At 33.5% G+C, this 27,112-nt stretch overlaps 1 protein-coding gene across 1 annotated transcript in view; it reads left to right on the forward strand.

Annotated features, from left to right (window-relative positions):
• The window catches only part of LOC147389118 (SNARE-interacting protein KEULE-like), a 53,068-nt gene that overhangs the window by 24,222 nt on the left and 1,734 nt on the right, over positions 1-27,112 (forward strand). The window contains exons 14-20 of the mRNA XM_086417650.1: positions 14,012-14,137; positions 14,231-14,326; positions 17,118-17,237; positions 17,349-17,426; positions 23,960-24,156; positions 24,695-24,785; positions 24,866-24,955. Coding sequence (XP_086273776.1) covers positions 14,012-14,137; positions 14,231-14,326; positions 17,118-17,237; positions 17,349-17,426; positions 23,960-24,156; positions 24,695-24,785; positions 24,866-24,955 — 798 coding nt within the window. The remainder of the gene's footprint in view (positions 1-14,011; positions 14,138-14,230; positions 14,327-17,117; positions 17,238-17,348; positions 17,427-23,959; positions 24,157-24,694; positions 24,786-24,865; positions 24,956-27,112) is intronic.

A 27,112-nucleotide genomic window follows, 5' to 3' on the forward strand; every position in this document is an offset into this window, starting at 1 on the left:
TTTTATACTTGTTTTAGGTTTTTAGTCCTTGTTTTATAATTTTATTACTAGATATTTTAAGTTTGGTAGGAGTCTTTACCGAAATAGAAATTTTCTTGGGGACAATAGAAATCATAGGCGTCCATTTTTATTTTTTCGGGATACAATAGTATTTTTTAATTTTTTTCAGGTTTTTTAGTCCTACTTGTTTTAGAGGTATTTTTAGTTTAGCAGGACAATTTTTTGTTGAATTGGGAATTTTACTTTGTAATGAAGTTAAGAGTCAAATTAGTTACTGGAAGGTAGAGTTAAATTAGTTCTCTAAATTTTAGTAATTGGTTTTTCTTTTTAAACAATGTAATAGATTGTTTTAGGGAGATGTGAATGAATAAAAAATATTTGTATAATTTTTTTGTTTATGACTTGAATGTTGGGGCATTCAACTTGGTGATGCCATGAACATTATTTGGGTGATTCTAAGGTAAATCTACCATTTTTTTTTTTTTTCTAATTAATGTTTCTTTTTTTTAAAAAAAAAAAAAAATTGAAAAACCATCAAGAATCTATCAATAACCCATCAAGAATCCTAACCTCATCAAGAAACATATTCAATTCTCCTTTTACCATAAACACCCTATACCAATTTTTTTTATTAAAATTTATCCTATACCCTATTTCATACGGCTAAATATAATAATCACACCCTATTGCAAAATTTCTATCTTTTAAATATGGCCAATTGGTCTTGTGAAACCTTTCACAATGACGAATGACCCTTTTGGGCCTAAAAACCTTTCTATAGTTTTTCTTCTCCATTTTCACCGCTTGATTAGCCTTTTCCAACACCCTTCCTAAAGTAGAACATCTTTAGAATCCAACAAATCTAGGTCATCCTACATCAAGAAGTCCTTGAAAACCTTCTTATGATTAGGAACTTGAATTCTATCACCCATTTGTGACCTAGATATTGCTAATACCTGTGTCTCATAAACAACTTTATGTGTTGTTAACATCTCATAATTCTCACAACTTAACTTTCGTTTTTCTCTATAAAGTGAAGGCCATTTATTTTATTTCCTGTTATAATAATTTACAAGCTTAATGCTTCTAATGTGTCACACCACTAAATGCTATAGTGTGTTTTCCAAGTAACATTGTGTTGGATTGGAATTTGAAGCAATGAAAACCATATTTTGGTGCTATTTATTAGGTAACTAATATCGCTAATCATTTTTCATCAATCCCTAATGTGTTGGGCTTACTAAAAACCAATCCTCGATGACTCGTAGACCTCAATGGATCCAAAGTTGAAACTTACGACTAAATAAGGAGATTTATTTGATAATCGAGGTCGGTACAAAAGATTAATTGTGAAACTAAATTATCTAACTCTCACAAGACAAGATATCTCATATGCTATTAGTATTGTGAGCCAGTTTATGGAGACACCTAGGATGCCTTATTGGTAGCTGTTTAACGTATTATTAGATATCTAAAGGCATCTCCTAGATGTGGCTTATTGCACAAATCCAATGGTCATACATAGATAAAAGGAAATATAAATGCAAATTGGGTTGATTCTCCCTCAGATAGAAGATCCACCTTAGGTTATTGTACATTCCTTGGGGTAATCTTGGGTCTTGGAAGAGTAAGAAGCAGATAGTGGTGGCCAAGTTAGGGGAAGAAGTTGGATATAGAGTTGTGTCTCATTCTTCTAGTGAGCTTATTTGGTTGAAGCATTTTAATGCGGAACGCAAATCAAGTCAACGGTCAAGGGTTTAGATGAAAAATTTGTAATTATTTAGGTGCTGATTGATTGCGCTTCTAAACACAATTTTACCTGCGTTTGCGTTAAAAAGCTATGATTTATGATTATTTGCGTGTTTGATAACGCTTCTAACGCAACGTTTTGAATTTGGAAATGCAATTTTGTGAAAAAAATGATGAAACGAGAAGCGCATGAGAACAGCTTCGCGCAACTGCGTTTTAAAACGCTCGAGTGAAATGACGAAATTACCCTTCGTCATATGTCCTATTTCCACGCACAATCCGCGATAAAAAATCTCTACTGTCTTCGTCTTTATCACTTCTCTCTTTCTCATCGATTTCAACAGCATCAGTGACCCACCTCGACGACGACGACGACGACGATGACCATCATTCCGATCGAAACCCATCGACGACGGTGACGTGCTAATCATTAAATAAAAACCCATTGACGACGACTGTAAACAGCAAGCTTTCAAAACCCATCGACACCATTTCTCGTTGAATCTAACTCCGATCAAGACAGCGACGTCGATCGACGCCATTGAAGACCTTGTTTGCTATCGACGCCATTAACGACAACGATTCGAAGTCCGATCGAATGCAATCTCTCCGTTTGCCCCTTTTTCCATCGATGCCATTGACGATTGTGAGCTCTCTCTCTCTCTCTCATCGATTTCAATTATCATGACTAATTTTTGACGAAATTTCATATTGAATGTTGGATTTACAGCATAAATTTTTTTGTTAGGGTTATTTATAATTGCTAATTTCTTGGTAGATTTCTGTTAGGGTTATTTCAAATTTCTCTTTGATTTTTTTGGAATATTATTCTCTTTTATATTGAATAAATATATTTATTTTTTGTGATCAATTTTGAAGGAGTTTCATGCATTCTTGTTATTGAATTTATAGACATTTTCTTATTTTAGTTTCTCAATTTATACTCTATTGTTGTAGGGTTTTTGTTTTTGATTAAGAACGCATGCATTTTTTATTTTATTTTTATCTTCAATGATTTTATCATGATTTATATATAGTTATTCAAAATAGTGAATTTTCATTATTTTTGTTTTTATTTTTATGATGAACAACAAATTCTCCTTGACTGCTCTGCTCAACTTATTTATATTTAAGAAGCTACAAACACTTTTTATGATTATTTGTTTTTTTTTCCTTTTTAATTTCATTTATAAGTTTTTTTGTTCTTAATGGTTTTGATTTATTTTATTAATACGGGGATTGTATAATTGCATTTGAAAATAATTTTCAAACAAATAATTTCTCAAGCAAATGGTCCTAATAAAATGGCTTTTTAGACAGAATGATTCATGGTATTCGGTTGCATCTAGGAAAATAGTTGATTTTTAGTTGAACGGTTGATGGTAATTATGGGGCATAAAAATATGATTTTTCAATCCCTACGAGAAAATCATTTTTCGTAGGACTGTGTTGAGTAAATGCCATATGTTTTCCAAATTTCTAACATGCATCCTTTGACCTCAGTCTTATTTTATATACTAATGCTAAATAATCTAAATACCCTCATTTTCAACCTCTAGAAAAAAACAAAGAAACCCTTGATTTTTCTTTCTACATCTGTTATCTTCTTTACTAAATTTCTTTTAATTTATTCAACCTTATCCATAACCCATCATTTTGTACTTACCAAAAATTCATATTCGAATATAAGTTGAACATGATAGAATTTAGGTCATTTTCTATTAGTCTATCATGGAAGTTTGAACTCAAGGAGGGCATATCATTAGTTTTTAAAAAAATAGGTGTATCTCAAATATTCTTTAAAATGTGTAAGGTGTATCCAAAACACTCTATCTTATAAAATATTCTAAAATTGACTTTAATTCTTGCTTGTATACATATGGTTCAGAAGCATGTCTATGCTCGACAAGAATAAACCTTGCTTCTTTTGAATTTAATAAGTTTAGACTATTGGATGAGTTCTTGAAGGAAAAAACTTTGAAGCGGGTTACCCATTTCAAAATTTTGAAGAAACCCTCTCTCCATTAGATTACACGTGGCATTTCTAAGGAAATATTTCAAAATTTTGTGGAAATGTAGGGGCATGAAATAAATTCAATTGTAACTCTCAATCAACAAAGGAAATTGTTCCTTTCTTTACAATTATGTGTAACCAACAAATGAGTTACTATTGCCATACCACCTTTTATTAATGTCACACCAATTTATAGTTTGTAATCACAAACATAGTTAGCCAATTTATAGTACCAATTGATTCTTTGCAACTAATAAGTCCTTTTAAAAAACAAAACAAATTTTTCTTTGAAAACTTGTCAGTCTTTGACCTTTTAGGATAAATGATTTTCAAGAGTATAATAACTCATTTTCTTTGATTTTCAAGAGTAAAAGTTGGTCTGACAATAGAATATCTCTTTGTCCTCACAACAAAAAATCAATCGGTTGGTGATCGATTATTTTATTGTTATTTTTTCATATATATAATATTGAACACAAAGTTTTTTTTTTTTTTCCTTATGATTGTGATACATATGAACATAAGGATTTATTTAGGATCCCCATTATCACTAAAAAGTACTTTGTATAGTCAAAGATTAAGAACAAAGGCTCCCTCACCGTGGGATTAAGAACTGTGCGTTCTTCCGACTATCTATATGATAACCTGACATTGCCTCCTGGTTTCTCTTTTTGATTATACATTGTGCAAAAGTTAAAATATATATTAACTATGATTGTTATATTTAAATGACGTCAGAATACAAATTAGATATTATGTAGATGTGTTATGTATATACGATGTAATATGGATGTGTTATGTATATACGATGTAATGTGAATGTTAGATTGCGTATTGTGCAGGTATTTTGTTTATCAGGAAAGTTTCATATGTCCATTTTTAAGAGGAGATGTTGTCGAAATTTCTATAGAATTATAAATTTTTCTATAATTTTTTTTAGAATTATAAACATTTTAAAATGAAAACAATAATTTTATTAATTTTTTATATAATTTTATTATATTTATATATATTTAATATAATTATATATTTATAGGGGTATTATAGTAATTTTTGATGTATTCTGGGTGCATTATGTTGGATTGCGTATTCTGCAGGTATTTTGTTAATCAGGAAAATTTCGTATGTTCATTTTTAAAAGGAGATGCTGTCGAAGTTTCTATAGAGTTATAAATTTTTCTATAATTTTTTTTTAGAATTATAAACATTTTAAAATTAAAATAATTATTTTTTTAATTTTTTATATAATTTTATTACATTTATATATATTTAGTGTAATTATATATTTATAGGGGTATTTTGGTTACACTATCAACCTTGAGGGCATTCTTGTCATTTTACCTTACTACAACAGATTTTAGAAGTTGTATCAAATAGTAATTACCAGATTCTAGTCAACAGCACAACAATTTTAAAAAGCTCTATCAAACAAGCTTTTCAGTGTTTCAGATTCTGACAGCAGAAGCTGACAACAGATTTTGGCAGCTGAATCAATTGGCACCTTTGATTTTCACTTAATTGGGGTTTAGATTTATCGTTTGGGATTATTTTAGATTAGTTATTTATTTAGTTTTCTGTTTTAGGACTTTAATTTTATGTTTTTTGGGCTTATTTTGATATTTTATTGGCTCGTGGTCTTAGTATAATATTTAGGGGCAGTTTAATAACTTTAGTTTGTCTTATATTTAAGTTTATTAGGATTTGAAAATTAGGAGAGAGGAAGTTATGTAAATAAGGTTTATTTATTTGATATTTTAGTTTGACTAGGATTCTTGATTTATTTTCTATATATAAATTTATTTATTTTTTTAATGAAGATTTTGATAAATAAAGAATGAGTTTTTTTCATGAAGTGAATTGAATTCTTCACAATTCTTAGTGTGATTTAAAGAAAACCTTGGTGTGATTCCAATGTTTTATCTTTCTACTTTTTTTCTCTTTTTTCTTCTAATCTTTATTTTTCTTTTTTATTATTTTTTTTTTCTTTTAGTTCATTGTTCTTGGTTTTCTAGAATTATTAATTCTTGAAATCTGTTTCTTGATACTTGATTCTTGATTCTTGATTCTTGAAGCCTACAAACCTCAACTTTTAATTCTTTCTCCATTATCTTAACCTTTAATCCTTATCCTATAAACCTTTACCTCTAACCCTTTTCATCTATCTTACTGGAAATCTGAAAAAATCGTAATTGCAAAAAAATTATTTTCCTTTTGGGTTTACCCTATCCTACCCAAATACTTGACTCAATCTTAAACCAAATCCCTAAACCCCATATTTTCTTTTTGTCCTGCATCACAAGCTAGGATTATATGATATATATTCTCCAGCTTGAGGGGAATGTTAAATATTATAAATAATGTGGAAGTGTATAGATGTAATTTCCATATTTATTTATTAAGATATAAAAGCCACGGCGTCTATGGTAGGAGTAAAGTTCAATTCCTTTTTCTTCTCCATTATTCTCTCTTCTCCTAACCTTAACCCACCTTCAACACCTTATAATCTTGATAAAGATAAAATATGATATACAATTGACATTTGTAGACTCAATGATTGAGAAGTTTCCAAGTATGATACAATTATTCTTGCTATCGAGGATGCAACGAGTAGAAAAATATCAACTTATGCAAAAGATGGAACTAGTGAACAAGGTGCCACTTCAACTAATATATGCAGTCATTGGTTATACTTGAAAATAAGAGAACAGTAAAAGTAATTAATTACTAAGCCCTAATTATGCTTTAAAGGTGATTTCATAATCGAATAAATGAAAAAACTAAAAAGGATAGACCTATAAAACTAATAACATAGAGTTATTCAACACTCCTTCTCAAGTTGGTGTGTGGATGTCGGCAACGCCCAACTTGGACAAGACACCTTCAAAGGTGGTTTTGCTAACACATTTAGTAAGTATATCAACAAGTTGTTGAGATGTAGGAACAAAGGGAGTACAAATCTGCCCAGAAACAATTTTCTCTCTAATGAAATGTCGATCAACTTTGATATGCTTTGTTCTATTATGTTGAACCGGATTTACTGCTATATTAATATTTGATTTATTATTATAATAGTGAAAAATGGGCTATCATAGACACAAATCAACTAGTAAGGTCTTGAGCAACAACAATTTAGACACTCCAAGTGTCATGGCTCTATATTCTGACCTAGCACTGGACCGAGAAACCACATCCTGTTTCTTATTATGCCAAGTTACCAAGTTGCCATCAACTTTAGTACAGTGCCTAGAAGTGGACCGTCTATCAGTCTTGAATCAACATAATCTACATTTGTCCATGCCTCAATGTGAAGATGACCATGATTATTAAACAAAATACCTCGACCAGGATATCCCTTAAGATATCTAAGAATACGATAGACAATAATAAGATGAGATGTGTGAAGAGAGTGCATAAATTGACTTACAACACTAACAGCATAGGCAATGTCGGGATGAGTCATAGACAAGTACATCAATTTTCCCTCAAGACGCTGATACTGGCCAGTATCTGTCAAACACTCCCTCTCAGAGTCAGCCAACCTGTGATTCTGCTCAATAGGAGTATCGGCGGGATGAGAGTAAGTTGACCGGAGTCACTGAGTAAATCAAGGACATTTATGCTGAGAGATAAAGATACTAGAATGGGATTGTGTAACCTCAATACCCAAAAAATAGCAAAGATGCCCAAGGTCCTTAATCTCAAATCGACGTCTTAAGTAGGATTTACCTCGGAAATGCTGTCACAATCATCTCTAGTAAGGACTATCATACACATAAATAATCAAAGCGACAATTTTTCCCTGCGAGTAATGCAGGAAAAGGGTATGATCAGTAGAACTTTGATGGAAACCAAATTGGCAATGAGTGGAGAGGCCTAAGATCTTATAAGGAGAGAGACAAGGCAATTTGTACCCGATGTGGGACTAAACTCAACACGCCCTCGCACGTGTGGGTCGGATTGGGCCAAAACACGTGGAGATATGAACTGGGTGACATGGAGCAGAGAAAGGCCCTTTTTGATACCAACTTGAAAATAAGAGAACAGTAAAAGTAATTAATTACTAAGCCTTAATTAGGCTTTAAAGATGATTACAAAGTCGAATAAGTGAAAAGATTAAAAAAGACAAAAGACCTATAAAACTAATAAAATAGAGTTATTCAATAGTTATGGGCAAATGAAGTGGTACAAACTTTCAATATATCATCTTCAAGCTTTGTTATCAACTTTTGTTGTTCGTTCACCTTTGCATTAAGTTCTGCAACCTTGCCTTCAGTTGTTTTCAACAAAGTCGTCTTTTAGAAAGTTGATTTGAATGAAGTAGTAGAGAGTGAGAATCAAGAAATCTAAGAGGAGAAATGTAGAGAAAGATATAGAGAAGAAGCAAGGAGAGAGAGAGAGAGAGAGAGAATATTATGGTTTAGTCTCTCCTTTAGGTGTTTTTTATTATGTTGAAAATAATGTTGGGCTTACACACAAGTAGTAGACCCACTACTATATAAACATTAAAAAATAAATAAAAAGAACTCTTATATTCCCCTCTAGCTAGAACATACATATCAAAGATGACTAACTTGGAATATAAAGAAGAAAATGGTGCACAAGATATGGGTTTAGTAAGAAAGTCAACTAATTGATCACTAGATTTGACATAGGGCGTGACAATTTTTTTGCGCATGAGTAAATCCCGAACGAAGTGGCAATTAACTCTAATATGCTTTGTGCACTCATGGAAGACGTGATTACTAGAATAAGATGAAAACTTGATTATCACAATACATTTGCATAGGTAACGGAATGTCAACAACCATGTCTCGAAGGAGAGAACGAATCCACAACATCTCGGAGGGAATGTATCGCACGATATTCAACCTCAACACTAGAACTTGCCACCACATTTTGCTTTTTGCAACACCAAGTAAAAGATTGCCTCTAACAAATGTGCAATATCCAGAAGTAGATCGTCATTGGTATGACTACCAGCCCAATCAACACCAGAGAACCCATAAATAGACAAGGAAGAGGATGGATGATACAAAAGTCCTTTTTTAGGATATCCCTTCAGATAACATAAAATACGATTGTTAGCTTCAACAACATGCATAAATTGGTTAAATTAGCTTCAACAACGATAGATAGCATGCATAAATTGACTAACAACTCCAACAACATAATTAATGTCTTGATGAATAGCTGTGAGGTAAATCGGCTTACCAGCCAACCTCTATACTCACCAGTGTCCTCAAAAACTTCCCCTGCTCGGCATCAAGCTTGATAGAAGGATCAATAGGTATATCTCAACATATACTTTCGTTGGCATAAGGTAAGACCTGCCTTGGATCGAGCAACCTCAATTCCAAGGAAGTAACGAAGAAAGCTTAAATCCTTGGTATTAAACCAAGTCCCCAAGTGAACCTTCAAATGAGCAATGCCAGTAGAGTCACTCACCGTGACAATGATATCATCCAGATAAACAATAAGAATTATAATACCATGGTTTAAAATTTCATATCGTTTCGTACGAAACGTTTCGGAATTTCAGCTTCCTGAGATGAAACATACAAGAATTTATCATCCAGTCTATGTTTTGATTTGTATCAGAAAGTTTTGGTGGAAACAAATCGAAACAAAATAAGAACCCGAATAAAAATAAAAAAACCCACAAGCAATAGCAAAAGGAAACAATAATTCAGAATCTCACGATTTTGATTTAAAGCAACTTACAAATTTGAAAAAAAAAATCAGAAATTCTGGAGATTCACTCGACAGAATCTTGATAAAAACCAATGGTGTTAAATAGCATATGCGATTAGCACATGCCATTCGCATATGCGGTGGCATATGCTATAATTTTTTTTGATTGTTGGATGGTATGTTATTTCACAAAAAAATATGGCATAACATATGCTGCAAAATATTTTTTTCTAACTGTTGGACAGTACTACAATATGCAATCGCATATTATATATGCCATTGCACAAAAAAATATGCCATCGTATATTTGCAGATAACATATTTTTTAGGTATGCGTCTGTAGCTTATGCAAATATGTGACTGCATTTGACAACACTGGTAAAAACATAGATTCACACAATTGAATCTCTCATTTTTGTAGAAAAATCATGGGTTTGTGTTGGGATTGTTATAAAGACAAACAAAGTTTAATCTATTTGATTCTTAGAGAGAGATTGCTTAGGGTTTTCTTTGAGTTGAATCTCTTGCTTACCTATCGGAGTTGGATCGGAGGGGTTTCATTGCACGGCTTGGATTTGCAAAGGTTTTCATCGAACCCATTTTTCCTCCATTTTTTGTTAGTATGATCTCGTCTGTCCAGTCCATCCGTCACACTATATGCTACTTCTCATTCATCACTGATAATGGTGTGAAATCTTTACTAACTTAATAAGGGTAGTTGGACTCAAGATTAAAACCCATCTGCTACTTCTCATTCGCACTTTGAAATTGCCAAAAAATGGAGGAAAAATGGGTTCCATGAAACGTTTTGCAAATCTAAGCCGTGCGATGAAACCCCTCTGATCCAACTCTGATAGGTACACAAGAAATTTAACTCAAAAGAAAATCCTAATCTCTCTCTTTGTAAGAATCGAATGAATTGAACTTTGTTTGAAGACTAGCACTATCTCCTCCCCTCTTTATAATAATCCCAACATAGACCTGTGATTTTTCTACAAAAAGGAGAGATTCTATTGTGCGAATCTTCATAATCTCTATTTTTATTCAAAATTGAAACTTGCTTTAAATGAAAATGATGAGAATAAAAATTATTGTTGCCTTTTGCTATTGTTTGTGATTTTTTTATTTTTATTTTTATTTTTATTTGGGTTTTTATTTTGTTTTGGATTGCTTTGGTCGAAACTTTCCGAATGAAAGGATCCAAATCAAAACATTTTATTACTTGGATAAAAAGAAGTTCTACAATGCTTGGCTAACTAACAAACTTCACATTGAAGACTAGCAACAGATATTGACTTTAATAAATAAGGAAACAAAACTCGTAAACACTGAAAAGATAAATGACCGAGGTGAACATGCTACAAAAATAGACTAATAAGACTGACTAGGAAAACTACGTTGATTAACTGATGGAAGAGCTGTTGAAGGTGCTGAAGATGAATCCAAAACATAGAGACCATTCGCCATTCTTCTATTACCAATCATCCTCCCCAAAGCCAAGTCTTGAAAAGTACAACGATCATGTAAGAATTTGGCTGAACAATTTATTGACATGTTTGGAATGTGAAGTACATACAATAAAGACAAAGAATCATCAATTTGATATTCCTTTTTCCTTAGATGGTGGAAAGGGAACCATCTGCAATTTTTACCTTGTCTTTATCGGATGACAACTTGAGGAATTAAACAAGGAAGACGTACCATTCATGTGAGGCTCCAGAGTCAATGATCCAAGATGGATGAGAAGAAAGGAAACTATCATTGTGTGCAGAAGCAAGTACCTGACTGGGCGAAAGAAGAGGAACTCGTCTGTCCATCAAGCCTTATAAGGAGGTTTCTCAGACACTTTATTTCTTCTTGGGTTGTGGATAATTTAATAGAAGAATTGGAACCAGTGGAACCAGGTTATGGTTGGCCTTGGACAACAACATGAGCATTAGGCTTGAATTGAGGTTCTTGCAATCTTTCCTTGTTGAACTTAGCAGGTCTGTCAATTAGATCCCAACATGTCTCCTTGGTGTGCCAGGTTCTGCCACAATGATCACAATGGAGTTTATCTTTCTCATCACCCTCTTTGCCACTCTGTTTAGCTCTTTTATTTTATTTACCAGCCATACAAGAGAGAAGAGCTGTGAGAGGTGGTTCAGAGAGAGGTTGCATTACAGACCTTTGGCTCTCCTCGCTTTGCACAAGAAAATATATATCTTCTTTAGGAGGAATGAAATCACGACCTAATAGCTGAACCTGAACAAACTCTCTTAGGTTGGATGCAATCTAGCTAAAAACTAGCAGACTCGATTCTGGTTGATCAATTTGCGGAACTCCTCAGTATCCTCATCATTCCTCCATTTAATCACTTGATAATGATCCAACTTTTCCCATAACGTCTGAAGAGTGGAATAATATGTGGTCGGGTTTTTCTCCCCCTGGCGAAAATTGGTCACTTTATGGTGAAGTTGATATACGTGAGTAACATTTTTCTTCTGAGAATATCTTGTAACCTTTTCCCAGACTTGATTAGTTGTATCTAGGAACAAATAGTTCCTATTGAGTTGGGGTTGCATGGAATTTAAAAGCCATGGCATCACTGTTAGATTTTCCTATTCCCAGCGATCATACATGGGATCAGCCTCTTTGGGCTTCGCAATACGACCAGTAAGATAACCTAGCTTTCCTTGTCCACCAATATACATCTTAACAGATTGCAATCACTCTAGGAAATTATACCATCAAGTTTTACTATCGTAATCTGAGCTCCAGGGTTATCTCTGTAGCCTCACTGGAGGAATTGACATCGGTGCACCAATGTTGGACCCACTATTGACGGAACCGCTTTCAGACGACATATTCAACACAAATAGGGCCTAAATGGGCGCTGGAACTGATTTAGGTTAGCAAAATAGACCAAAAATCGAAAAAAATGAGTTGGCTGTAAAACTATCAAGGATTTTTTGTCGTTGACACCTCAATTCTTCTCCGAATCCAATGAAACCACTTTTGATGTTTAGATAAATTTGAGACTGATCAGATCCATCCAATAAAACATCTCGAAAACTCCCCAAAAAATCAGGCCATTGAGATCTCCGAAATTGAATTTTTTTTTTTTTTTTTCATTTTTACTAAAAATCGAGTAAACACCTTCAAGAACTCATCCATAAATTGAGGAAAAAAAGACTAAAAAGCACCATAAATCAGGGTGAATCCATCCATGTTCGTTTCGACCCCTACATGTTGACATCAGCAACCGTACGGATGGCGTCAACGATCACATAAAAAAACTTTGAGAAAAAAAGAACAATTTAGATGTTGTGCTTCAATTTATCGATGCTCTGATAGCAAGTTGTAGTTCAGATCTAGGAAGAATGAGAAGAGAAGAGAAGAAAGAAGAGAAAAGATTAGGAGAATAATTTGAAAGATTAGGGTTAATCAGCCCCTCTCTATTTATATATTAACTTCTTAAAATGATAAAAAACTCCCCGTACAACTAAATATTTGGTTAGAACCCCTCTAACACAAACATAATGCAATAGTTATTTATTTCTACTTAAACCATGGTTGTAGGATCTTGTAAATTCCACTTTTGACTAGATTTATAAAAATGGTGTCTGGTGGTTTAAAATCTCAATGTTAAATTGGATAAATAGCTCCCATGTCTTATTTAACGAAGCAGTCAAGCATGATCCAAATTTTTGGGGTTTTAATATTTATGAATTGTTCCTTCAGAAAAGTATAATTGGCTTTCTATCTCTCAGAAGTTAGACATATTAATGTCATAATCCAAAATTTTTGGTTGTTGCTATGATTAGTATTGCTAGGAAAAGCTATAGTATGATTTCATAGCTGAGTCAATTTCTATGCACAATCATTGTAAGATTTGGTACTGAAAGTTACAGGAGTTTTTGATAATATTAACTTATGCTTCTTTGTGCAAGGTGCCTTATGTCTCCAAGTGCATGGAATCTAAAGATACGGTTTATATTGCTTCCCTGTACCTATCCTTAATCCTAATATAGTAGTGTAATAGATGATAAGAAGGCCATCTGGCCACACACAAACTACTTTTCAGAGGTGCTGACTGCTGAGAAACTTGATGCCTACCTAGAGAGGAGATTTCTTGATAGGGAACTCAGCTATTTCATGCTTCTAATGATGTTTTTTTTATTTTTCTTTGTTGATTCAGTTAGTTAGTGTTTCCTGCTGATTGGAAAAAATAATTTAATGTTTCTGTGTTCTCCTAAATGAATTGACCTAGTTTGTTAAGTACATGAAGGTAACTAATTGAAAGTGTTAGGATAACGCACTTGAAGTATTCTAATGACATATGCTCCACAGCATCTACTTCCATCCATAAATTTACAAATCGTTGCATATGTGCATTTATGGCCATCAGAATTGTTCATTGGTAGGTCTATAACCAAGAGAGAAGTAAAGTATCATGCAAATAGCTTGCTTGTATGTTATTGCAAAATGCTATATTAGAAAGTTAACTTATTCCACCATATACTTGTCTATATTAAATAATGGCAGAGGTTACTAATACTCTTCTCACATCTGCAGATTGCTGGAAAAATCAACAGAATCATCAAAGAATTGGGGCTTCGAGAACTTGGACAACTGGAGCAAGACCTTGTCTTTGGAGATGCAGGAGCGAAGGAAGTAATCAATTTTTTGAGGACACAGCAGGTTGCATATTGAAGAATTGAGTTTGAATGAACAAACTGATGCTCATTACTCATGCTGATGTCATTTTGATAAATCAATTACTTTGCTACACAGGACGCAACCCCTGAAAGTAAATTGCGCCTTTTGATGATTTATTCAGCCATTTCTCCTGAGAAGTTCGAGGGTGACAAAGGTTCAAAGTTGATGCAGGTACTGCTATGTCATCATATTCTCTTTTTCTTTCTTTTCCTTATGTGGGCATTCGAGCTTGCATGAAAAGTGAAAGAAGTGTACAAAGTTTTGGAGTCAATTCCTTGCATTCTGAGAATTTCTCATTATGCTGCTTTCACTAAGGAATCTGCCATCTCATATCTTTCTCCAGCAAGTGTGACTGGTGTCAGAATATAGGAGTTCATCCGCTTCAACTCTTTAACAAGATAGATCACATTGGCCAATCTCACCTGCTTTCCCCTTGGGATGCTACCTATGTAAAGAACTGTTTGGGGGTGTATCATGCCAATTTCACCTGCTTTCCCTTTTCTGAACTTTCCTTGATTTTATTCAATTATTTTGCTGCTAGATATTACATATATCTTAATATGATTTTGATGCATGTCAGCATTTCTACTTACATCCTTTATATTATTTTACTTCTCACAATATGGGATGAATAAGTGAGCTTCTTGGGTTTATAGGTTCAGTGTGTCCGACACTTTGCTTCAGTGTTGGACACCAACATGTGCCTGCCCTTGTTGTGTATCATGTTGCCAATCTAGTGGAACTCATGTGGTCTACTTCAACCTTCAAAAAGATATTAAAAATTTATCCCTCACCACATTATACCTTTTCTTAGCTGTTTAGTAGTAAGCTATGTTACCCAAACACAACAACGATAACACGTAAAGGATTTAGTTTTTTACTCTTGAAGTCTTCAACATGGATACAAAACCCATTTTGAAGTATCTGGATAACACAGGTATGACCACTAGTATATTCTGGTTAGATCTCCTCTTATGGCAAGATCTTTGTCTGTCCATTATAGTTGTCTAATGTAGCTCCCACCTATACTTAGAATTTAAGGGAGGTCAATTTTTTTCTGCGCGAGTGGGTCTTTCCAGCTTGAACATATTTTGATCTAGATGAGACTTGCATCAGTTTTTAGTTATCTAGATTTTATTTCAATTTGCATGTAACCAATACGCCCTAAGGAAGTTGCTTCAAACTTTGTTTCCGTATAAATTCTATTCTGGCCAGCCCAAAAGAACTTCACGTACCACTGCCAGAACTTTGCTCCAACCAAGTAAACCTTTCCTTTACCATGGCATTGCTATTTGTCCCCATTTCAAACAATGTTTTCCAAGTGCGATCAAGTTAGTCACCTCAACCTCAGAAAGTCCTTTTTAGATAACTAGCTTAATTACCTCCAACTTCCAACTTCCAAACTATGTTTCCAATTTCTGTGATTGATTGAGATTTGTGGTCATGCACTGATTACTCTCTGTAAGCATCTATTTGTGTTCATCTTTTTGTGAAGTTAGTTTGTGCACATAGTACCTGTTTGCTTCTCAACCTACCGTGTGGCTGATATCAACTCTATAAAAAATTACTGTTAGATTCTATTATATGACATGGATTTCTGATTACTTATCATATTTACTGTTAAATGTGTATTTCATAGGGTTTGACAGAAGTTTAAAAATTAAAAAAAAATTGTTTTTTTCTCCAAACTACTTTGACCAAGTAGTAGATCATCTGAAAATACAAACTTCTGAAAAGTGGTTTTCCCCCCTTGTCCAATTAGTTGTGTGACTTTAGGATAAGCATGTGGTCAATGGATTGGGGAGTGTTATGGTGAAGCGGAAGAGGAGAAAAAAGAGAAAGATCGCTCTGTAAATACACATGTAATTAAGTCACCTTAAACATTGACTTAGAGTGAAAATAACAGAAATGTTGGTGTTTGGGGGGGGGGGGATTATCCTGATTATTATAGACACAATTTCTGTGCCAATGCATCATATATAATAGATCTGATGCATAAACACTTACTTAACCGTAATCTTCTTTCATCCTTTAGAGAAATAAACTAAATTTCGAAAAAGAAGTTAAAAAATATCATTGCAGGTGACTTCCATTTAAAAAAAAATATATTTAAACATCCATATGGGAGTCATTTTTATGGGAGACACTCCCAAAATCAATCAAAAAATGAAAGAAATTGTTTGGTGTAGCGTTTTGTGAACCTATTTATGATATTATATAGTTTGGTCAATTTCTTTAGGAAACTTAAGTTCCCTTTATTCATCAAATTAATAATCTAAATTTGCAATATGGCTATAGTTGTCTTATCTTTCCAATATTACATTCGCCCTAAACTTCAGTTTTCCTGGTAAAACTTTTGAACTAATTCGGGGAAATTCTATCAGTTTTAGAACCATGGAAACAATCATGTCTGGAGTCTAGACTCCTTCAGCCTCTTATTGCACCTGTTGAATATGAAGTGGTTATGTTGTTCCATTCCTAGGGAATGACATCTCATAAATCCTTACGGACTTCCATACAGTATAGATATAGACATCTTGACTATAATTTATTGATTAGAAGATTCAAATAGTTTTGTTTTTTTTCTCTTCTTTTTTTGGTGGAAGTTTAAATCTTTAAAGGTGTGATCTAATTCAGGATCTCATGCACAAGATCTCTATTCTTTTGGGTCTTTCCTCTCCCTCTCTTAATTGATTACCTTTTGATAAAATAATTTAGTAATTTTAGCTTATGTATGATTAACTGAAAATAACTAATCTTAATATTTCAATTGCTATGATACAAGGAAAATGCACTTTTATGATGAAGGTTCTTTTGTGCATTCTTTTTTCTTTTCTTTTCTTTTGTTCTTTCTTTCCTTCTGTCTGTTTTTTGGATTCCACTTTTATTTTTTTTGTATTGGTTTCCTTCAATTGAAGTTTGCTGATTGTATGGTTCACGGTAACCCCTTTTCTATTTTCAGTTAGCAAGATTATCACCTGAGGATATGAATGCTGTGACTAACATGAGATTACTTGAGGGATCATCAGATACCAAAAAGACTTCAACCACTGGTTTCTCTCTCAAATTTGATGTTCAAAAGGTAAGCATTTGAAATGCTGCAAAGTTCTCCAAGATTGTGCAGCTGCCTCCCTATGTACAATTCCAGACCCAATATTTAATAATTGCTTCATGTTTCTTGTTTGATTACCAGAAGAAGCATGCAGCACGGAAGGACCGAACTAGCGAGGAAGAAACGTGGCAATTATCACGATTTTACCCTATGATAGAGGTATGTATAAGATCAGGTTCATTGCCTCTTTATCCATATTGATAGTTATTTCATGAAAGATTCACGTAGATGAGGCCTAGGTCACCTTTTTGGCCTAATCAGGACCCGTAGCGCATGAAACATGTTCCTTGTAGGCATTGACAAAAGTAAATCAGTTTTGAACTTTTAGTTTAATATATTACTTAAAGTTAATTTGTTAAGTAGTTTATATACATGCTCATTTGCATTGTTTTTGATATCGTCATAACCCTTTTATGATTTACTCGGAGTAGATATGACGGTTCAATTTAAGTTTATTGTGGTATTGATTTTTTCAAGTCACAAATCATGCTAGGGAGAAATTTTGAAATCCAGAATTAGAACCATCACGTCTGCTAGGTACTGCAAATCTGATTTCTTGTTAACTGTCACACTTGTAGTCCCCAAGTCCAGGTTTGGCTAGGGGAAATTTTGGAAAAAAAAATTGACAAAATTTGGAGAGTTCAAGAAAAATAAATTTAAAAAATTTAAAAAATATATTTCATACATTAGACAATTATTTTAATATATTCTTTTAGAAAAACGACGCATTGTTGAATAGTTACCCATGAGTATGATAACTTGCTTCCACACAATTATACATGCTAAAAAATGTAACTGTTGACATAAAATATTAGACACCGGTACATGACATGATGACATCGATAAAAATTAACAGCCATAACATCAATGCATATTATATCATCAAATCCCATATTGAAGTACTATAATAAATCACCAAATCCCATATTGGTATCACCCATACATCCACAAAAGAAATCCCAGGTCCACTAAAATATTCAATGTTTATACCGATTAAAATAACCAAAGTTAATATTATCGTCATTTGCATCCTCATTCTCTGATTCTTTGTCGGTAATATGATCTCTTATCATCTTCATAATTTTATAATCTAAGGTGAGATCTTCTTTCTGGTGAATCATCTAGATTTAGGTCTAGGGAGAGTGAAATTTTTTCCAAGCTGATTGATTATGAATCGTTTTGTTTTATTTACAGATGTCCTATAAAATGTATGTTCATTTAGATAAACACCAAGTTGTGTAACTTCCTTAATGCTAACCTTATTTGTTTTCTTTGTGTTCAACCTCAAAAGCATTCCAAATTCTTTCACATGCGGAAGTGCTGCATGTCTGGATATGCAATTTGATTGCTAAGTTTGAAGATTTGGAACCTAAACCATCCACATGTCCCACCAGTTTCCTGAATAGTGGATAAAAATACATAATTATTACTTCTTGGTTATAAAGCTTGATCAAGAAATTAACACATAAAAAATTTAGAAACTATCAGAAATAAATGTAAACTTAATTAGGTTTGTATCATGAAGATGGTTAGTTGCCATTTTACAGATATTTTTTACATCATTTTTTTGTTTATTGAAGTGCGAGCTCTTTACCTATTTCTTTTTTGATAATTGTAGAATTAACCATCTTGGTTAGATATTCTTGAGTGCTATTTTCACCTCGCTATCCAACATGATTAATTTCTCATAAAATAATTGAGGATTTAAGTAAGCTACAAAAGCATATAGAAGACTATGAAGAGTCTTTTTCCACCTCTCATCATGATTTTCTAATAAACTTCATACTGGTCAATGTTACCTTTGTAGAGGTCTTTAATGGCTTCCTTTTCTCTATAAATAGACCATAGTGGAATCAGCCACATCCACCATCGACGACATTCTAACAAGAGTTCAATAGTACACAATCTCTTTTGTGCTTTGCCCAAATATGTTGTCTTGGATAGTGTTCATGACTTCTATTCCTTCTATTTTTCTTTGAGGCAAAACTCCCAATTTGGTTGAAGCAATCATAAATTGTAATTACTTGTTCTTCTTTAACAATATATTGCAAACAAAGAAACTGTATTGTGAATCTAGTTGCTCCTAGTCTTTTCAATTTTTTACCATGGTGATTGGTATGAGAATGCATCGATCAAGTACATGTTGCTATCTATGGATGAACTTGACCATATTTGTGACTTTCTAAAATGGCCTTTACATTCAAAAGCTCCTGTATATTCTCTAAGATGAGATCCAAGCAATCTGTCACAATATATCTTGAAGATGCTTTGAAATCTATTTTAGATAATGATCTCCGTTGAAGTGTATTTTAAGCATTATCAAATATAAGATCGAACATCCTTTTTCGTTTGTTCTCTTAAATTCTAGAGCTAATGAAGTTTGCATTTTTCTTCTCCTAACAGTACATTCTGATATTAAAAAATTAGTTCGTTTAGGAGAAGATGCCCACAAATTTATATGTGGCTTCTTTCGTCCATCTCTCCACGAATCCAACATTATTTTGCACCCATAAACAATCTATTATTTTTTGATTGTCCGGATATAATCTTCAGCTTTCCCTTCAAGACCCTAAAATCTTCGTTCTCACCAAGGGATATATCTTGGACTGTGATTTGAAATGATTGTCATTGCTCCACAAAACTCTTACCATGCTTAACAAATTAAATGTAAAGTATCCACAAGGATCACAACAACCATTATCACTTTAGCTATGTTACTCTTTTTTTTTTCTTTTTTATCGAAGAAGGCATCATCGGTTGTGGGAACTTTCCACTGGTCTTAGACCACTGCATTTATGGTTGACCCTATAAAACTACCTTCACCCCCACTAGATGGTCTCACATAATCAAATTTTTTGGTCTCTTTTTTCCTCTATTCCATTTCTCTTTAAGCATTGAATTTCATGCTACTAACTGAATCAGGTACTATAGGTTATGGATGTGCATCTCTTTGAGGTTACTTTGAGAAATGAATCGTCATTCTCAAAACTTACACTTAATCTTCCCTCCTCCATCAATCAAATACTTCCAAAATGAATCCCTTCCTCTTGGCATTATATAATGAAAGAACAATATGTTAAAAATAATCATATTAATCCTTAAAACTGGATATCTGGGTAACCCCCACCATCAGCTGAGACACTTTTTTGCACATGGAATTCGTGTGACAAGCAGTCTCACAATCTATTAAAATAAATATTCTATTACAATTACATATACTGATTCTTAAGTTTCTAACATATATTTGAAAAAGAAAAATTCTCCGTTATATTTCTAATTGCAGCTTAGAAATCCTATTATGGTTATGGTTTCTAACTTATATTGTTTCTACTTTCTAACATATATTGCAGTAACAGATTCTAAAAGTTTCAAACATATTTACAGTTACAATATCAACAATCCTATTAAAGACTAGTTACAACCAATGTTGTTAAATAGCATATGCAACTATGTGCGATCAGCACATGCTGTTCGCATATGCGATTTCTCACATCGCATATGCGGTGATATATGTGCAAAAAAAAAAAAAAAAAAAAATGAATTTTTATTTTTCAGAAAAATATGCCATCGCATATTGGTAGATAGCATAATTTGGGGTATGTTACTGTAGCATATGCGATTTTCACTTTGAAAATAGCATAAGCGAATATGCGACCACATTTGACAACACTGGTTACAACTACAAATCGTATTACAGTTTTGATCTATTCGAGCATTCCATATGGAAGCCCATCATTAACACATGCCTGAACTACAAAATCATGCTCATCAAAGCATTGGAACTATATGGGTTACCAGTTTGATGATTTGGATTGCTCAAAAATGTTCACATAAGGGACGACCATGCTTTAATCTATAATTTTTCCCTAGAAAATTGGGGGTTTTTTCATTAAAATAATCAAGGTTTATTTAGAGTGAATCATAATTTTTTTTTCTTTACTAAAACCCCTAAAATGTAGAGGGGTTTTTAGGGTGAATCATTGTGACATCTATAACCAAAATTATGTTTTTTTTACTGGTAATGTTTTTTTTCTGTACAAAATTTATTCTTAAATGCTGATTTTTATGAATGTTTGAGAATATTTCAAATGTTTTGGTTTTTTCCTTGGTTGAAATGAAACTTAATCCTTGATCAAAGTTATTTATCACTTTATACTGCCAATGGCTAGCAATATTGGCTTGGCACATTAAAAAGATTGCTAGCTTGTGTTATTTAGAATTGGAGTAGGCATAACTTGTTGCTCCGTTGAATAATATTTGAAGTAGTTCTAAAAATAAATATTTGATTGCACAGGTAGTATTTTTTTATTTTAAGAATATATAAATATCGAGAGAGGAGCTGATTTAACCATAATCTCCCAAATTATTCTCCCTAATATTTTTCTCTATTTCTTCTATCTTATCTTCTTATTCTTTCTAGATCTGAGCTTCAACTTTTTTCAGCCTACATTTAGCAATTTTATGTCTTTTTTGTGCTATTTTTCATTTTTTCTTGCGATTTTCTTATTGAAATTGGGAAATCATTGCTTGAGTATTATTGGGGCTTTAACAATGGTGGTTGGGGTTGGAATCAACATCGACATGGTCATGGAACCACTCTAGTTGATATGAATAGTTTGTTTGAAGTTTTTTAGTTTATGTGGTCCTTGGCTAGAATAATACTTGATCTGTGGGGACAAGAGTGAAGTTGTAAGGCCTGATTTTTGTAGATCAACTGTTTATTTAAATGTATGAGGTTTGTCAATTCTCTAATGTTTAATTGAATGGTGAAGGGAACTTGAGTATGTCTCAAAATGAAGCTTGCAAGCTTCAGATTACTACTATAAAGTTTAATGGGGAAAATTTTCGTCCGTGGTCTCAATCTACTATATGTTATATATTAAAGGAAAAGGAAAGGCAGGATAGTTGATTGGTGCTATCATTGCCTCTAGCTCTTCTGACCCTTCATATGGTAAATGGAATCGAGAGAATGCCATTGTGAAGTCCTAACTTATTCATTACATGTAGTTGGATATTAATAATGAATATATGTTATTATCCACCATTCGGCAGATATAGGATAGGGTGAGTGCTACAGATACTAAAGTTGTGATTATTGCTTGTACGTATGAGTTGCGACAAAGTATCTTATAGATGAGATAGGGAGATGAGCCCCTATCTACCTATTTCTCTACTTTTCAACTCTTATGGGAAGAGTTTGACCACTATCATACTTTTTCAAGCCAGAGTTCAGAGGATGATACTCCGTATAAGAAGTTGATTGAGAAAAATAGAGTTTTTGAATTCCTAGCTAGTCTGAGTTCTGATTACGTGCAAGTAAGAGTTCAAATTTTGGGTAAAGAGCCTCTTCCTAATGTATCTAAGGTATATGTTTATCTACACCATGAGAAGCGATGTCATAGTGCTATGCAACAATAAGAGATCTGCTTTGGTTGGCATGTCTTTAGTGATAGTCAAGGAAAGGTTTTGGTCTATTGGGAATGCCTAGAGATGTCTATGATAAATTGAATTGTGAACATTGTGGTCATAATCTCCATACTAAGGAGACTTGTTGGGAGATTCATTGACCTCCTCAACTAAGGGGTGGTTTCTCCAATAGCGGGCGAGAAGGAAATCATTATAGTACTATAGGGGGCTTGAGTGCTCGTTCCTTTGTCTCTACAAGAGACAAGCATGCTAGGGTGTGAACCTTGTGTGACATTCTGATGGACCCAAATCATAGACTCAGTGAAGTTAGTGGTTATCGTTTTATTGATGCAGAAAAATATTAGAGACTTTGGGTCACCTTATCTATGTGACACTTGGATGTCGCATACACAATACTCAGGTATTTGAAGTTCTTTCCAAGCAAGGTTTATTGTATGCTAGTTGTTGTGATACTTGAGTTGAGGCCTACAATGTTGCATATTGGATAAGATCAGTCTTAAATTGATGTTCTACTTTAGGGAATTGCATTTGTAGGAGGTAATTTTGTGACTTGGAGAAGTAAGAAACAACCTGTAGTTGCAAGGTATAGTGCAGAAGCAAAGTTTCGAGGTATGGCACACTGAACTCCTTTGTTTTCAAATGCTACTAATTGATATGAGTTTGCCTACCCATTGACCAATAGATTGTAATGTGATAACAATGAAGCGAGCAATATTGTCCATAATCTAGTGCAACATGATATAACCAAGTTCATTGAGGTGGATCACCATTTTATAGAAGAGAAATTGAAAATTGATGATATTTGTACTCTATTTCTGAAGACTCAAGATCAATTAGCTGATATCCTAACTAGAGGGCTTGGTAGTATGTAGTTTTCAGTATTATTAGCAAGCTGGGTAATGTGTAGTATTTACACACTTGCTTGAGGGTGAGTATAGAATACCTCTTGTTATAGTGGTAATATGTGTGATAGTGGTATTCTTGTAATTAATTCATATTTTCTTAGATATATAATATAATAGTGGTAAAGTGTTTAATTAACATTCTTAACCCTTTTTGCAATTCTTCTTATTCTTCTTCAAACCCTAACCCTAAAAGATTAAAATTGCCATCTTTTTCTTCCATATGAAATGAATTGACATGGTTCTGGTCAGAGTGGAATGGATGAACATTATTCGTTTAGCCCACCCCAAATTCTTGGGATAAGGCTTTGATGATGATGAAATGAATTGGATTACTTGATCATGGTTCCTGCTATCTTTCAGGAGCTGATTGAAAAAGTTAGCAAAGGTGAACTTCCGAAGGATGACTATCCATGTATGAATGATCCAAGTCCTACTGTCCATGGGACCACCCAAAGTGCATCAATGCGGACAAGTCAAGTTCCAGCGGCTCATTCAATGAGATCAAGACGAACTGCCACATGGGCTCGCCCTCGTAGTTCTGATGATGGGTATTCGAGGTAGTCCTTCAGCTTTTTCCATCCTCTTTTTTAAATAATATTTATATTTCTGCATACTCTACTTACTGCCTGTCATACTGATTTTATTCAGATATCATTGTTTATTTTGTTAGTCAGCTAGCTATATGAAAAATCAAATATACCAGTCTGCACTATGCATGTTTCATGAATAAAATTAGCCAAATCAGATGACCTTATCTTCTATCCATTGACTTTGTTCGTGGATGATGCATTTTATTTTAATCTTACTCATTAGATGGTTGTGATCATCCGATTGGGTTGATAGTAGTCTACCCTAGATATTTCCCATATATTGGTGGTCTACTGCTCTCCCAGATGCAACCCATTAAATGACATTCCTAACTGTGAATGTCAAGAATGGTTAGGCTTTTGGTAGACTGCCTTGAGAAGACTACTGGAGAAGTAACTTCATCTCTACACCAGTTTGGTATTGATTTCTTCTCCGCCTAATCAAACATGAAGTTCCATGCTTTCAGATTTCTTATATTTGTCATAACTTCCCTGCTGCATTTTGTAGTGACTCAATACTGAAGCATGCATCTAGCGATTTTAAAAGAATGGGCCAGCGTATCTTTGTCTTTATCATAGGTGGAGCAACTCGATCAGAGGTACTTTTCTCAAGGCTTTACTTTACTCCCATACTGGTTGTATTTTTCTGTGTTTCTTACCTTATGCACTTTGTTATCAGCTACGAGTTTGCCACAAGCTCTCGACAAAACTCAGGAGGGAAATTGTGCTAGGCTCATCTAGTCTTGATGATCCTCCACAATTTATCACGGTAAGAAGCTGTAACTACTATTTTTAGGTGGTTTCTATATAAGTTTAACTTTCTAGCATCATTTAGCTTAAGAAGTTGAAAATACTAATTTTAATGTTTTCTGCAAAGGATATACTTTTGCATCAATTACATGGGTCTCTACATCTAAGTTGGTCCTTGCTGCATTTTTTTTTTTTCTTAGTCAAATGATTGCTCTTGGGCAAGGGCCAATGATACATGAAGGCCAGGTTGCAGTTGCACAATCTACAAGTGTCATTCCAAGCCATTCACTTGGCATGTATGTCATTGTTGAATTCACATAAAATGAACTACCTTGACTATTTGATTGAGAATCTTCCTTTTGGACAATCAAATGATGGGCTTTGCATGTGATCTGATGACATGTGTAAGTGTGTTTTTTTGCAAAAAAAAAAAAAAAAAAAAAAATCCAATAGTTTTAAATGTGGAAATCGTATATAATCTCTACAACCCCACCATGTCTAGATCAAGGGCCTGAGAAAGAGCCATAGTTACCTCTGGGAAGATCAAAATGTGTGTAGAATAATCCTATTCAGTATCCATAGAATACACGCAAGATTCTTGAACCTTCTTCTATCCCAACATTCGGAGGAACTACTTGTTTTTTCTGAACCTTTTCTCATCTCAAGAAGAGCAAATTATGTTGGGACCTTGAGGGTCCTATTAGATTCCTAAATTTAGCCTATAGTCTTCTAATTGTACTTTTCTCCCATTTTGTAGGAGAGAAAACAACTTTGCCTTTCTTTTCAAGTTCAAGATCAATCTCATTAATCTTTCTCTAAAGTTTTATTATTTGCAAATTAGTCCAACATATTATTTGCAATTGAGGCCCCATGGTTTAGAATATTAGAGAGGACCACTCCATGTAGTGCCTTTACAATTGAATCCCTTAACTATTTAATATGCCTCGAAAGCCCTAAGACGAAATTGTTTTCGTCTATAGTCTCTTTGGCTTTTGCTTATGATTTCTTGCTTATTTTGTTGGGCATTAGATTTTTACAGAGTAATTCTTTTGGAAAAATACTTTAGACAACAATATATTTTTGTAGAACATTTTATCAAATACCATCAGCCAGATTCAAGTGACCAATTGAAATGAGTAAACAATAAACTAGATATGATCTCCTATATAGGTGGTTGATCCCTGTCAGATATTTGGTCCAACTCAAGTAACAACAACAAAGCCTTATTCCCAAGATTTGGGGTTGGCTAAGCAAGTTTTCTTCATCCATTCCATGCTATATAGATTCTAGAACCAAGGATTTTGTTATTGAAAGTGAGTTCATATCTTCTTTGACTATGTCCATCCATGTTCTTTTGAGTCGTTCTTTCACTCTTATAGGATTTTCTACATGAATATTTCTTGTAATTGGGGCATAATCGTCCTTCATTGAACATGCCTAAAGGCCCCAAACCATCTGAGTCGGCTTTTACTTAGGCTTATTGGAGCTACTCTTACATTTTCCCAAATTCTTATTATTTCCACTCATCTATCTCAACATACTCAATTCTTCTATGCTCAATTCATTAACTTGATACTCCTTGACTGCTCAACATTTAGTTCCATATAGCATAGATGGTCTTACTGTCGTTTTATGAAATTATCCTTTTACTTTCATTAGTATGCATCTGTTGTGTAGTACTCCAGAAGCACACATCCACTTTAACCATCTAGCTCTGATTTTATGGGTAACACCTTAAAATTTTCATCCTTATGTATAATAGATTTGAGATAACAAAAGCAATCGCTTTGAGGTATTTCTAAACAATTAGTTTTTATTGACCATTCCTCTTGAGTGTCAGTACTAAATGTACACTCCCCATACTTAATCTTGGTTCTATTTATTCTAAAGGCCTTGTAATCCAACAACCCTCTCCAAAATTCTAGTTTTATGTTAATTCCTTACCTTATTTCATCAAATAATACTACATCATCTGCAAACAACGTACATTAAGGTTCTTCTCTTGAATGTGAGTAATGCTGCATCTATATAACTAGGAACTTGTTCATCTCATTTCCATTTTCCCTCATACTAGTCGGAGTCTCCGCATACATGTCCTTAATGATGTCAATGTATCCATTCAAGAATTCCCTTATTTCCCAATGCTTACAAAATTAGCTCTCTAGGTTTTATATTG

The sequence above is a fragment of the Akebia trifoliata genome, chromosome 12 (assembly GCF_017979445.1).
Source record: "Akebia trifoliata isolate Shusen 1 chromosome 12, ASM1797944v1, whole genome shotgun sequence".
NCBI classification, from domain to species: Eukaryota; Viridiplantae; Streptophyta; class Magnoliopsida; order Ranunculales; family Lardizabalaceae; genus Akebia; species Akebia trifoliata.